Source organism: Pristis pectinata, chromosome 4, assembly GCF_009764475.1.
Source record: "Pristis pectinata isolate sPriPec2 chromosome 4, sPriPec2.1.pri, whole genome shotgun sequence".
NCBI classification, from domain to species: Eukaryota; Metazoa; Chordata; class Chondrichthyes; order Rhinopristiformes; family Pristidae; genus Pristis; species Pristis pectinata.
The window spans coordinates 106,003,880-106,018,738 of NC_067408.1; the positions used below are offsets into that span (position 1 = coordinate 106,003,880).

A 14,859-nucleotide genomic window follows, 5' to 3' on the forward strand; every position below is an offset into this window, starting at 1 on the left:
AAAAAAGAATGTACTTGTGTGAGTGGGAATGCAATGAAGATTTACTAGACTCATTCCATGAGTGGCAAGTTTGCCACATGAGGAGAGTTTGAAAAAAAGAACACCTTTATTCTTTAGAGCTTAGAAAAATGAAAGGCGATCTTATTGAACATTCAGAAAAGGTTCGACAGACTGGATGCAGGGGGTTGCTTCCCCTGGCTTGGACATCCATGACCAGGAAATAAAATTTCAGTATGGGTAGGCCACTTCAGACTGAGATGAGGAGAACCTTCCTCATTAAAAGGTTGTGAACCTTTGGAACTCTCTACCTTGAAGGACGATGGAGGCTCATTCATTGTGCAAGACAGAATTTGATAGGCTTCTTGGCATTAAGTGAATGAAGAGATATGGGGTTTATGCTGGAAAATGTCACTGAAACAGAAGTTCTGTCGCTATCTTAACGAATGGTGGAGCAGATTTAAAGGGACAGATAGCCTACTCCTACTCTTACTTATGTACATAGAGTCAGGTCAAGGCTCCATCCTGATCAGACTGAATGGCAGAACAGTCTCTGGGGACTAAATTGTCTACTCCTTTCTCCAAACAAAGATGGGAGGCTACACTATAACGACTGACATTTGTATACCCAGGGCACTATTATAACAGATCATCATTGCTACTTTTGGGAGCCTTACGTGCAGAAATTATCTGCCACATTTCCCACATTATAACATTGACTATACTTGAATACTACTTTTTTAGCTCCAAATTAATCTGGGATATCTCAAGGTTCTGAAGGACACTATCTAAAGCTAATTTCTCTGTTTATTTGGTTCTCTCAATATATTGATGTTTTTGAATGGAAAATTAAGCCTTGAGAAAGAATTGGAAGGAAATTTTTAATTTTCTCAAATAAGTGTTAACAGGGTGGTACTGATTACAAAACGGAGTCAGTACTACCCTGCTCGTTTTCTGAACCCTCAAAGTGCTCACGTAGTATGTGCTGTTGTTCCTGTGTGATCCTTTCACCAGTCAGGCTGCCCTGGCTGTGATCAGCATAGACAAGGAATTGCATTCAGATTCCTTTCAAAAAACTGATGTACTAATTAGGAGGGAAGGTGTAAAATGGACAGTCATTTTCCCAGCATCCGTACAATTCTACGCCAATATCCAGATTCATTGCCTACATTTTAAGGAATAGATTGGAGGAAATTTCCTAACTTCTGTCCCTTAGCTACTTACAGTCAAGTACCCCCCTTCATTCAATAGCCAAAGGGTAAGTTTGAAAGGGAGCTTTACCTTGCCACCTTCCTTCTGTCTCTATCTACCTTTTCCGCACCGGCTCTGAATGGTAAAACATCATTCTGTGAGGCCAGGACAATTGTTTGTGTGTGAGGACCATTCTGTCCCATGCTTCTCCTTTGTGGCTAACCTCAAACATTTCCAGATTCTGCATTAACTTTAACGAATATGTGTAATTTACAGATGACCCTGTGGGTTTCCTCTGGGTGCTCTGGTTTCCTCCCACATCTCAAAGATGTCCATGAGTGTGTCAGAATATCAAGAATATTCTATAGTGTGTTGGCATGTGCAAGTTATTCCAAGAGTATATCATGGTTTGCAGGCTGTGCCAAACGTGTGTCAGTTTCTGTATGAATTCCAGGAGAGAATCAGTATTTTTAGGTATTCCAGGACTGAGTTTTTATTTGGAAAAGAAATAAGATTGCAGATGCTGGAATCTGAAATTTAGCTATCACAGGGATTATGGAGTAGAAGTATTCAGTGCAATTCACTTGCTCTTCTTCAAAGTAGTGCATTCGGTGTTCACACCATCTCCTCCTCCAAACCAAATGCAAATTGGGTGATCTCTTCACAGAGCACCTGTGCTCAGTCCACTTTAATTCTGAATCCTTCTCCATTTCAGACCTGTCTGCCTGTGACATCCTCCACAGCCACAGAGAGACCCAACTAGAAGAATTTTAGATAGCTGTAATATGGGCCAAAATAATAGTCTGCTTTAAGAGCAAAAACGAGCAGCCGGAGGAACTCAGCGGGTGAGGCAGCATCTGTGGAGGGAAATGGACGGTCAGCATTTCAGGTCGAGACCCTTCATCTGGACCCGAAATGTCAGCTGTCCATTTCACTCCATTGATGCCACCTGACCTGCTGAATTCCTCCAGCCGTGCTTTTGTTTGCTCCAGATTCAAACATCTGCAGTCTCATGCGTCTCCAGTCTGTTTTTTGTTGCATCTTATCCCTCCCCCTCTCCTCTTTCTACTGGCTATCTCCTCTTGACACTCTCAGTCCTGATGCAGGGTCTCAACCCAAAACATCAACAATTCCTTACCCCCACAGATAATGTTGCGAGGTAATGTTGCAGCTCTATAGAATTCTGGTTAGACCACACTTGGAGTATTGTGTTCAGTTCTGGTCGCCTCATTATAGGAAGGATGTGGAAGCTTTAGAGAGGGTGCAGAGGAGATTTACCAGGATGTTGCCTGGATTGGAGAACATGTCTTATGAGGATAGGTTGAGCGAGCTCGGGCTTTTCTCTTTGGAGAGAAGGAGGATGAGAGGTGACTTGATAGAGGTGTACAAGTTGATAAGAGGCATAGATCCCGGAATGAAAGGACTTACGTATGATGAGCGTTTGTCGGCTCTTGGACTGTACTCACTGGAGTACAGAAGAATGATAGGGGACCTCATAGAGACATTTAAAATGTTGAAAGGACTGGACAGAGTAGATGTGGCTAGGCTGTTTCCCTTGGTGGGTGAGTCCAGGACCAGGGGGCACAATCTTAGAATTAGAGGATACAGGTTTAAAACAGAGATGAGGAGAAATTTCTTTAGCCAGAGGGTGGTGAATTTGTGGAATTCCTTGCCAGGTACAGCAGTGGAGGCCAGATCATTGGAGGCGTTTAAGGAAGAGATAGACATATATCTAAATAGTCAGGGTATCAAGGGATATGGGGATAAGGCCGGAAATTGGGGTTAGAATAGTGTGGTTTTTTTTTCACCTGCCCCCCCCCCCCCAATTTCTCATTTCTTTTTCTTTTTTCCCTTTGCCTTGGAGCAGACTCGATGGGCCGAATGGCCTACTTCTGCTCCCTTGTCTTGTGATCTTGTGATCAAGTGGACAGTCAGAGATGTTTTCCTAGGGTGAAAATGGCTAGCACGAGGCGACATAATTTTAAGGTGGTTGGAGGAAGATATAAAGGGGATGTCAGGGGTAAGTTTTTTACACAGAGAGTGTTGGGTGCATGGAATGCACTGCTGGCAGAGGTTGTGGGGGCAGATACATTAGGGACATTTAAGAGACTCTTAGATAGACACATGAATGATAGAGAAATGGAGGGCTACATGGGAGGGAAGGGTTAGACAGATATTAGAGCAGGATAAAATGTCGGCACAACATTGTGGGCTGAAGGGCCTGTACTGTGCTGTAATGTTCTATGTTCTGTGTAGATGCTGCTGAACTGAATGGGTTCCTCCAGCAGTTATGATCTAGATTTCAGCATCTGCAGTCTCTTGTGTCTCCAACTTAAAAATAACTTGCTATCTCATTTTTCCCAGTTCTGATGAAGGGTCTTTGACCTGGAGCATTAACTCTTTTTCTCTTTTGGTGCTGCAGATAACATAGTTATCTCACACAAAATACTGGAGGAACTCAGCGGGTCAGGCCACACCTACAGAGGGAAATAAACAGTCAACGTTTTGGGTTGGGACCCTTCATCAGGCCTGCTTTGACAGGAGTTCTGTGAGGCCCTCTCTCACTGCTCCCCCTCCGTGATCTCTGCTGCACTCCAGCTCTTCGACTATGTGCTCACCCAGACCAGTCCTGAAGAAGGGTCTCGACCTGAAATGTCGACTGTTTATTTCCCTCCATAGATGCTGCCCGACCTGCTCAGTTCCTCCAGCATTTTGTGTGTGTTTTGCTCCAGACTCCAGCATCTGCAGAATCACTTGTGGCTCAGCATCTCACAACTCCCGCAACCCAGACCCAATCCCGACCAGAGGTGCTGTCTGTGTGGAGTTTAAATGTTCTCCCAGTGACTGGACGGACTTCCCCGGATGCTCTGTTTTCCTCACACATCTCAAAGACGTGCTAGATGTTGGGTTACTTGGCTAAAAATTACCCCAGTGAGGCTGGTGGGAGAAACAAGGGGGTGTTCAGGGACATGTGTGAGAGAAGAGGTTACAGGGAATAAAATGAGGAAATTGAATTGTTGAGAATGTTCTGAGCTGGCAGACACTCAATGGTTTGAATGGCCTCATTTGTAGGAAACATGAACTAGGGATATATAATGCTTGTGGAGCGCTTCCAGCATTTTCTATTTTTATTCTGGATTTCCAGCATCTGCAGATTGTTGGCTTTCCATGCAAGGTAAGTGTGAGAGGGAAATGTTGTTTGCAGGTACTTTTGGGGTGTATAAGTTTTTGTCGGATATTTCAAGAGCTTACCTGGACTGAAATCCCTAAGTTGAGTTCCCAGCATTGGGCTTGATGGTCTGGGACCTACTCAGAAAGGTCCCCTTTTAATTATGCCTAATTGGCCTCATGCGCAATGAAGACCTACTTCTGCATTTATGGTTCACTGTGCCCATGGTCCACGTATGGACAAGAATCACAGATATGGACCTAGGGTTAGAACATAGATCATAGAACATAGAACAGTATAGCTCAAGAGCAAGCCCTTTGGCCCACGATGTTGTGCCAAGCTAATTAAACCTGTAATTAAATGCCTAAATAAACTAATCCCTTCTGCCCACACAATGTCCATATCCCTTCATCCAATGCACATTTATGTGCCTATCCAAGAGCCTGGCATGTCCAGGTGCCCGTGTATGATAGACGCATGGAGGAAACAACCAAAAGCCACAGCCTTCATTAATCATGTAACATGTCCATGATTTCCTTTACTAACTATTTTCTTTGCAGGAGTTCCAGTTGTATGAAACATATGAACATTGCACCATGAGATAAAATTTCATTCTAAAAGTCAGAATACCCCAAAGACTCCATCTTTGTTCCCTTGTTTTACAAGAAATACAATTGTATTTATGTATAGCATCCTTAAGGTAGTAAAATATCCTGACTTTTTTTTAATCACCTACATCTGTGATTCTGTGTGGAGCTCAGGACAGTTTCCACATGCCTATTTTCTGTCCCTTTTTCTCACACTTCTACCTTTTCTCTAGCAGATTCCCCACTGTGTCCATCTCTGTATATCCTGCAAGTACTGACATTCTCCTGGACTACCCACCCTTTGTTCATCTCTTTCTGGGCTTCCTGCTCAAACTAAACCAGATGAAAGTGCAACCCAGGCATCTGTTGACCCACAGCTGGGTAACACATTTCCTATCCATCATTAAGATTATACTTTCACATTATTGTACCCCCCCCCCCCCCCATTGCCCTTCATCTAATCTGAAGGCCATTTAACTTCATTGTGGCACAAAAGGAAGCATTTTCAGGTCAACTTGATTTTATGACAGTGCCTTTAAATTCAGTCATCCAGAGATTTGTCAGAATTTGCCAGCACTTGGAATAATTGAGGCGAATAGCTTAGAGGCCTTTTAGGGGAACTTAAAATGACATTGATTGGGTTAGTTGAGGTAACCTGGGCTCATCTGGTTGGGCCAAATGGTTTGTTTTTCTATCACATAATGAAGGATAAATGGCAGGCAATTTGAATGCAATTAAAAATCTTCTTACTGCAAGTGAATGAGTTTGTTTTGTAAATAGTGCTTTGGTAACTATCAGAAAAATGAAATGTAGTAAGAGACAGTGCTGTGTAACCGTTTATTTAAAGCCAGAATATGCACCTTCAAAATTTAATCTTCACTATACTGTGTACATTACAGATTTTGCTTTGGGAACAAAGACAGACAGAATTTAAAAGCACTTTTTCCAACCCAGTTTTCGTCAAAGTCTGGCAGCATCAAGGCAGCTGGTTATAACCTTAGCTTCTGTCAAGGTAAAATGAAATTCCTATGGAGATTATTTTTTAATCTTCCTCAATGATACAAACACTTCATGGCCCTTCCATTCTTTTTTTTCGTTTTCTTGAAGGAAAGTTGGGAGATGAGCTCCCTGGCTGAATTCAAATACTATCTTAGAAAAATATAAGAGCTTAGAAACCAAAATATCAGCTCTGCAAATACCACTTCCCTGATCGGATCAGCATGTTTTACATGTTGCACTTGCATGTTGTACTTGCAAATTTAAAATAAGATTATCTCGGGAATTAAAAGAAAAATAAGGGTACATTTCCATTATTGCCACAGCATGGAATATTCTCTTATCATACCCATGCCACTGTCATAGCACAAATGCACACTGAAGTGGGAGTCAGTGTCTGACTGGACTTCAAAGCAGAGTGAGATCACTGACAAAATCACACTCGCGTGGAGTTTAGATGGCTTGGTACTCTGGACTACTTGGCCCAAATGTAGTTGAGAACCAATGTGGGTTGTAAACTGCAGCAACACAAGAAAATCTGCTGTTTTACATTTTTGCCTGCATTATTCATTCAAAATAAGAAGAATTTCGGCTCCAAAGACTCAGCTGCTGAAATCTTCTTAAACCATCCACTTCTTTTGACCCACAAAATTAAGCTATATTTCTTTCTTTGCTACTGGTGGGTGGCTTCACAATTACTAGCTACACTTGTCTCAGTCTGTATTATTTTGCCCATATCACAGCAAGTGTACAGTCAATGTTCTCTTAAAATGAGAATACTTCAAATATCTGTTTTTTTGGCACAGTATCAATAAAATTACTTTTATTGAATAACAATTACATGATTATTTTAATTAATTAGCTTTTGTAACAATGCCCCATCTTTTAAGGTGATTAGATCCACCCATTAGATATCAAAAGTTACCTACATGTAGTTAGGGTTTTCGTTCCTTTTGTTGACCAATGCACCAACCACTCTCCCATCCCTCCCACCCACCTTACATGACCACACAAAAAAATGTTGTCATAAGCTTGAGGTATAAGTAACAATGGGAAAACAAACTCTGAAATGAAAGCCAGGCTTATTTTAATACATATATAATTTGCATCCTATGTGCTAAGAGTTTCGTATGTAAACATAAAGCATATTTCATTAAAAAGAGTTATAAATCAAGGCTGTAACATTTAATCGCGCATCATATTTTTTTGTCTTTTTCTTTTTTTTTCTGTTTTTGTTTTTTTTATATTTTGGTGTCCATGGTTGGCCGAGGTCAACTCGTAGTGTCAGAAAACAAAGGAATATATAAATGCATAAGTTACATAATAAGTTTACAATATAAAATGCAAATAACCTTGATTTGAATACTTATTTCTTACAAACGCACAGCGTTCGCGACTCTTCACATCTGGCGACCGCCTAGGTTTAAAAAAAATGCATTGAAATCTCCTCAGGTTTGATAGTGGGCTTCCCAGCCCAAATGTGCAGGTATAAAAATGTTAAAACCCCAAGTTTCAGGTCTTGATCAATTTTACATCAAGCACATTCACAAGATCCCGATTGTTTTCAAAATGTTATAATTCCAGACAATCCCAGTTTTCCAATTCTTAGAGATGTTTTTTTTAATTCATTAAATGATGAAGTGTTTTGGCTCCAGATTTCTGTTTTGTTTTCTCCTTCTATATTCCCCTTCATAATAATGATTATGAAAATTAATCTGTTTTTAGTGACTTCTTTGGAGAATCTTTTTACATCCAATTGATAATGTCTTGTTTTTGCATGTCCGCTTGCGAAACACACACCAGTTCATTCCTTTCTACCCAACTATTCTCCTATTTCATTGCCTTTGCCTAATTACCAATCCATCACGTAGCCTTCTGCACATACTCAAATCCAAATGTTTGGCTCAAACCATGCAAAGTAAGAAATCATTGTACCAAATCATTGCAGTATTGTCCAACAGTCTCCCAAGTTTTGGAGATATCTTCCACAATTTTGTTTTTAATATATTTAGAATGATAAATCCTGTTAACAAATAAATTCCAGAAGGTATAAATACTTCATTTCAGAGAGCAAGAGTTTAACTACTGAAGAACATCCAAGAAGTTACATTTCAAGTCTCTCGTCGGTAGATCCTACATTTATATAATTTTGACATTGGTTTTCTCTTGCTGTGTGTTGATCTTTGCTTCTCAAATTCCATAATCTCAATATTGCATTCCATGCAACGCTTATTTCTTCCTGATTGCCAGCAGCGACCAGGGACTTGATCCTTAATTCTTTTTCTCATTTCATGTGCTCTTTATAAAATACTGCTCTTTTAGTAACCCAACTCCAGTCTTCCACGGACATGTATCAAGTTTGTTTCCAATTAGTCAACACACGGTTTTATCTCTTCCAGTATTCGAGACTTATCTTCAGTATTCATGTATAGTTTGAGTCTAAACTTTATTTTTATTTCTCCAATTTTAAAAGTCCATAGTTAGTAACACAGTGTTGCATTCCCAGAGCAGTAACCCAAGTCTTAATTGAAAGTATGAGCTTTGTTCAATAGTAAGTGCCAAGATGAGGTGGCATATGGGTGGCAGGATGTCTGGCGTTTGGGTAGATACTTCCAGTAGGAGAATTCCAGTATGGACCTGGAGCTGCAAAGAAACTAGATGATGTCACAGGTAGAGCTGGAGGATGGGGAGCCACAAAATTCATCTTTGGTTGATGTGCATGATAGGAGCTCATGTACGAGATATCTGTCGGGTACTTGTACACAGAAGACTCAGGGGGGTGGGGTTGCAAGGCTTGTGCAATCCCATGGAAGTCAAACTTGTAAGCATAGCGCTTGCCATGGACTTTGGTCATGATGTTCTTGTCATAGTAGTAACGCAAGGCCCTGCTCAGCTTGTCGTAGTTCATGTTGGGCTTGCTCTTCCTCTCTCCCCAACGTCTTGCAACTTCATCTGGGTCAGTCATCTTGAACTCTCCATTGGTCCCTTCCCAAGTAATGCAGTTGGCATTAGAGCTGTCTGAAAGAAGCTCCAGCAAGAACTGCCACAGCTGAATCTGACCACTCCCTGAAATAGAGTAAAGATTGGCATTAGGCCATACAGCTACAGAAGGAACATCAATGCCTCAAAGTTTTCACTTTTATTAAGAGAAAGAGAGGAGAAGTTCAAGACCTATAAGGCAGAAGCTGGGGAAGGTAAGTGGGAAGATAAAGTGCAGACAGAGGCTGACAGAGATATGGTGCTTCACAGTATTGGTGATAGGAATAAATAAGTAGACATAATGGTGAAAACCATCTTGATAGTAAAATGAGGAAGGAGAGTGAGAGAAGGAGAATTCATCAGGAAATGAATTCACTTTTGTTCTTCCATTAAAACTGCTTTTGTTACTTTCAACATACCTGGGTTTGCAAGTCGGCTGCTTGTTGGCCCAAGGATCTGATAAGGATCTGCTAAAATCGAAATAAATGTTCACATGGTGATGTAATTTAGAATATTTATGAAACATAAATATAAGATTCATATTACAGAAGTCATAGAGTATAAAGTATCTGCATTCGTCTGCAGATTCAGTCGATTAATGTACCACTTGTGGTGTTTCTGAGCCATATGGACCAGAGAGGTTCAAGATCATTCTCTGGCCTGTTCTGTTACCCATTGTCAAATAGGGCAGCAGCCTGGACACTGCATTGACCCCTGGGCCAGGGAAAGGTGTTCCAGGCCCTTCACCATCTCCAGTGTCATTTCTGGATGGAAGATACATTTGGACATCAGGAGTGAATGTGATCAGACCTCCATTCTCCCGCCACTGTCCACCACTGCCATGTCTCCTTCCCAATCCTCTTATCCCTAATTCCTTTGTTGAATTGTGTGCCAACATTGACTCTTTCATCTCACCTACTGCTGATAATGGTGGCCATTTGCTTCTTTAGTTTGTATAACATTTTCCTGTTTACTGTTTTAAGTCAGCAGATTTAAGCTTCCACTTTGACATGCAATTAGCAATGTAGCTACATGTTACTCTTGAAATTGAGCTTGTTTTTCAGAGAAATTATGGTTTAACTTTCTGCCCAAATATGCTTGCATAATCACAATTGTGAAATCTTCCTTGAACAAGTGCAACCAGACAATATATCAGAACATTTTTCCCTCTGCAACATCCATGTACTTATGTCAGGTATGCTTTTGAAATTTTATTGTTGCAGCTGACACTGTGCTTATTATTGGTATTGGTATTGATTTATTATTGTCACTTGTACTGAGGTACAGTGAAAATCTTGTCTTGCATACCGATTGTACAGGTCAATTCATTACACAGTGCAGTTACATTGAGTTAGTTCAGAGTGCATTGATGTAGTACAGGTAACAACAATAACAGTACAGAGTAAAGTGTCACAGCTATAGAGAAAGTGCAGTGTAATAAGGTGCAAGGTCACAACAAGGTAGATCATGAGATCATAGTCCATCTCTAATTGAAAATCACTTTCTAAAACTACACTGAATCTTTTAAAACTTCTGTTGGTGTACAATAGGAAATTGATGTTCTTTTTAATATTTAATACCTTATAAAAAGTACCCACTGATCTTCTTAATCTTTGGTTATTATAATTTGTGTGACAGTATCACTCACGCTGTTGACCTCAATGGAACCAAATATCTTAAGGTGAATGCAATGGATGCCCACAGAGCTAGCAACCAAGTATGAACTTGAATCATAACCTTTGAGTCTAAAAATGAGTTCAATTTGAAGAGCCTTCTTGAAGGGCTACAAATCAGCACAATTGACAGAAATGCCCTATGCCCATTATTTCAATATGAGGGAATGGGCAGTTTTGTAGGCATGAGTAGTTCCCAATGCAATCCTTTTTAAACCGGCCTTAAAGTTTGTGGAAATTATGCTCAATGTATCTTCCACTTAAAATTGCACAAGCTTTTAATGCAGGTTTGATTCAATTTCAGATGAATTGTGCTGACTAATGGTAACACTAGTCCAACCTGTTTAACATAAACGAGTTATTAACTCTGTTACGATAACTTGCAGAAGAAGATCAGAATACTTTAAACATCTGTCCACCATTATAAGTATCTGTTAAATTTCCCAAGAATATCAATAAAATTAAGAAATGGTAATGGGAGGAAATTTTTCTCTGAGCTACAGATACATAAAAGATAGTTAATATGTTTATAAAGAACATTTACAATTCATAAAACATAATGCACAAAGAAAATCTCCTGGATTTGATCCATTAGTTCAGCAGCACTTTAAGATTTAAAAAAAATGAAAAGGTACAAAATTTATATTCTTGGGCCACAGTTTCCTTTTTAATGATTTGGATCATTTATAATACATTACCAGTTCTAGTACCAACATATGTGAATTAAAAGTGATGTACAGTATCAGTCTTATCCACATTTACCACATGCGCTGGTACTTCCAGGATCAGAAAGCTAGCACTGTTATTTTCTCAGAATGGACTGTTTCTGGAGTGCTGACAATTGTGAAATTCCTTCTAATGGGGAAAATGTGAGAAGGCTTGTTGTCACTAACAGAATCTTGGAAATGTGTCACTTTGAAATGGGTAATTGCAGAGATTGCGATAACACATTGCATTAGAGTAGGAACTTGACACCAAAAAAATGTTCTTGCTTATAAATCTCTTGTTTGCAATAAATAAGTTGGCTGAAGAAGGCAAACAGTTTTAAGAATCAGCTGTGATTCAAGGGTTTGTTCAAAGGACACTGATTATACTAACACAGCTAAACGGGTAACTAGCATAGTTTATAATCTACAAGTGCATGTACCTATTGGTTGTCGAGGCTGGTCTTCTACTTTGGTTACATTTGAGGAAGGGGTTCCTGGCAAGAAAGAAAAATTGTCAATTAAGATCCTTTAGGTACACTTATTCCTCAATATCTTCTTCCTACTGCATTTGGAATTACAAGTTGTATCATTTTTATTGAAGCGTGAAGGTTATGATTCTGCCTCTATTGTGTCACAATTTTAACCCTTCTCATGTGATGGAAATGGGTAGTTAGATGAACAGCAGTGAATATTTTGCAGGCATGGTCCTGCTTGCTGCAATCTTCACAGCTTTTCAGAGGTGCCACCAAGTGGGGCATGGGCCAGTGAGTAGATTAAAACTGGACTCTTCTGACATAATTAGGGCGCCAACACCAGTACAACTGCAGCTTGCATCAACGCCCCACCCACTACTGGAGTAATAAGTGGCCCTCATTCAGAAGACACCTAGGCTATTGTGCCATTTTCTTCCCCATCAATATGAATGAAAGCACACCCACTGAACAATCTGCCTCCCAAATCCCTTCAAAACTACTTGACAGACTGGGACATGTGAGAGTCATCCACTTTGGTGGGAAGAATAGAAAAGCCGAATATTGTTTAAAATGGAGAGAGTTTGCAAAATGCTGCTGTTCAGAGGCACAAAGTTATCATCCAAGTGCAGCAAGTAATTCAGAAGGCAAATGGAACGTTAGTTTCACTGCTAAAAATAGGAAAGCTTGCTACAGATGTACAAGGTGTTAGTGAGACCACATCTGGAGTACTGCATACAGATTGGTCTCCTTAATTTTGATGGGATATACTTGTATTGGAGGCATTCCTAAGCAGCAAAAACCTGCAGATGCCATAAATCTGAAATAAAAACTGAAAATGCGCCAGGATGTCAGCATGTCAGATGTCAGCTGTAGAGAGTGAGGCAAATTTAACACTGGACCTGAAATGTTAACAGTTTCTCACTTCACAGACACTGTCTGACCCGCGGACTATCTCCAGCGCTTTCTGTTTTCATTTTAGCTTGAGGAAGGTTAATTGGGTTGATTCCTGGGTTGTAGGGTTGTTTTATGAGGAAAGGTTGTGAAGGCTGGGCCAGTACTCATTGGAATTTAGAAGAAGGCAAAGAGATCTTATTGAAGCAAACAAAGTTTTGAAGGGCTTGACAAGGTAAACGATGAGAGGATTTTTTGTCTCAATCTAAAATTAGCAGGTGTGGCTTTGGAATAATGGGTTACCCACTTGATACAGGAGAAACTTCTTCTTTCAAGGATTCTGAATCTTTGAAGTTCTCTACACCAGAGTGGCTGAGTCATTGACTATACTCTCTGTTTGAGGGTTACATTGCAACAGGCAGAAAAGTAGAGTTTAGACCAAGCTGAGAACAGCCATGATCTTTCCAAATGTTGGAGCAGGTTTAAGGGAATGAATTGCCTATGACTACCTTTTATTACATGTTCTTATGCTCTTTTGCAGGGACAACTTAGCATCAGAGGCAACTAGATCGAGACCAACCATGACCTGCGTGATGCAATAGGATGCCTGTTCGCTGGCCTCAGCTTCTGCTTCCATTCAAATGAGGCTGAATGTTGAATTTAACCATGTATCAGGCTGGCAAGGACCGGAGTCTGTCTGTGAAAGTCATTCCAAGAGTTCCACTCCCCACAAATATTCTTTGTCACCTTGATGAGCATAGACTTTACATAAAAAAAGGTTGACCTGTTGCAATTTCATATGCAGTATCTGTGGAGACAAAGGCCCCCATTGATCAGTGTTACAGACTGTAAACTTATTACCCTTTGACGGAACTCCAGGATGACTTCCCCACCCTGATCGTCTGGTTGCATCATAAGGCAAATCTAAAAATAGAAAGTGGAATGAATGAAATAGTCATCAATTGAAAAACTCTGACGTTCTTGCAGAACCATGGTAGACTGGTGGCTGGTGATAACCCTAGACGTCTGGTGTGAAGCAAACACATTTGGATTATGTGTCTCTTTAACAGAACCAAAATGTGGGCAGCTGCTGTGGGACTACTTGGATCATGCTCACTTGGGCCTGCCATCCCCACTTCCCATTCACGCTGTTACTGCACGTTTTGCGGCCCTCCTGCTCATAAAGTCCAGTTTATTGTCATATGCACAGGTAGATGTATGCACAGGAGCAAGAAAAAAGTTCCGTGCATCAGATTGTACTGTTGGCCTCATTGCCACCACTTAAATTCAAGTTCAAGTTACTTTACTGTCATTCATCCACGCTATAAAAGCACATGGCGGAACGAAATGTTGTTTCCCTCAGACTCACACAACAGAGGACATACATAGAACAGAAGACATACAATGAACACAAACAAAAAACAAAAAAAATTGTGCAAGTACAAATAGTGCAAAAACATGGTATATACAAAATACAAATTTAGTTCAGAGTTAGTGCAAAACCGAGTTGGATGAAGAGAAGTACAAGCTCAGTATGTTGTACTAATTGTATAAACATGTTCAGCAGCAGCCAAGGTTCTTATATGCCATTGTGCAAACCAGAGCTTTTGACGCGGCATTTGTCTATCAGGGTATTCAGGAGCCTGACAGCCTGAGGGAAAAAACTGTTGTGAAATCTAGTAGTTCTGGCCCGGATGCTCCGGTACCGCTTGCCAGACAGCAGTGGGACAAATAGGTCATGGGAGGGATGAGAAGGGTCATCTATGATTCTGTAAACCTTACGTGTGCATCGTGTATTGTAAATATCTGAGATGGAGAGAAGATGTGCTCCAATGATCTTTCTCGTTGTATTCGCAATTCTCTGCAAAGACTTACGGTCAGAGATGTTACAGTTACAGTACCAGGCAGAGATGCAGCTGGTCAAGACACTCTCAATGGTACCCCTGCAGAATGTAGTGAGGGTGGGGGAGGGCAGGTTTGCTCTTTTCAGCCGCCGTAAAAAGTGAAGATGTTGCTGTGCCTTCTTGGCGAGGGAAGAGATGTTAGTTGACCAGGACTGTTGTGAAGCAGTGTGGTTCACGAGCAGTGATGAAGATCCCAGCAATGCATCCTTACACAGAGAATCTGCCGGCCTCGGCCTTCAAGGCTCAGGATTATGTTACTCTGCAGCAAGTTTGGTCCTTTTACTGGTCACAG

The 14,859-nt window shown here is 40.6% G+C and overlaps 1 protein-coding gene across 11 annotated transcripts in view; it reads right to left on the reverse strand.

Moving 5' to 3' along the window:
• Window positions 1–5,785: 5,785 nt before the first annotated feature.
• erg (ETS transcription factor ERG) overlaps window positions 5,786–14,859 on the reverse strand; it is a 205,650-nt gene continuing 196,576 nt past the window's right edge. For 8 of the 11 annotated variants that reach the window (XM_052014588.1, XM_052014598.1, XM_052014593.1 and 5 more), the window contains 4 exons: window positions 13,525–13,587; window positions 11,740–11,793; window positions 9,339–9,389; window positions 5,786–9,006 (listed from right to left, as the gene is read on the reverse strand). In XM_052014588.1, the coding sequence (XP_051870548.1) occupies window positions 8,486–9,006; window positions 9,339–9,389; window positions 11,740–11,793; window positions 13,525–13,587 (689 nt within the window). In that variant the 3' untranslated portion in view covers window positions 5,786–8,485. The remainder of the gene's footprint in view (window positions 9,007–9,338; window positions 9,390–11,739; window positions 11,794–13,524; window positions 13,588–14,859) is intronic. The other 3 variants (XM_052014599.1, XM_052014590.1, XM_052014594.1) reach the window with 1 other exon arrangement.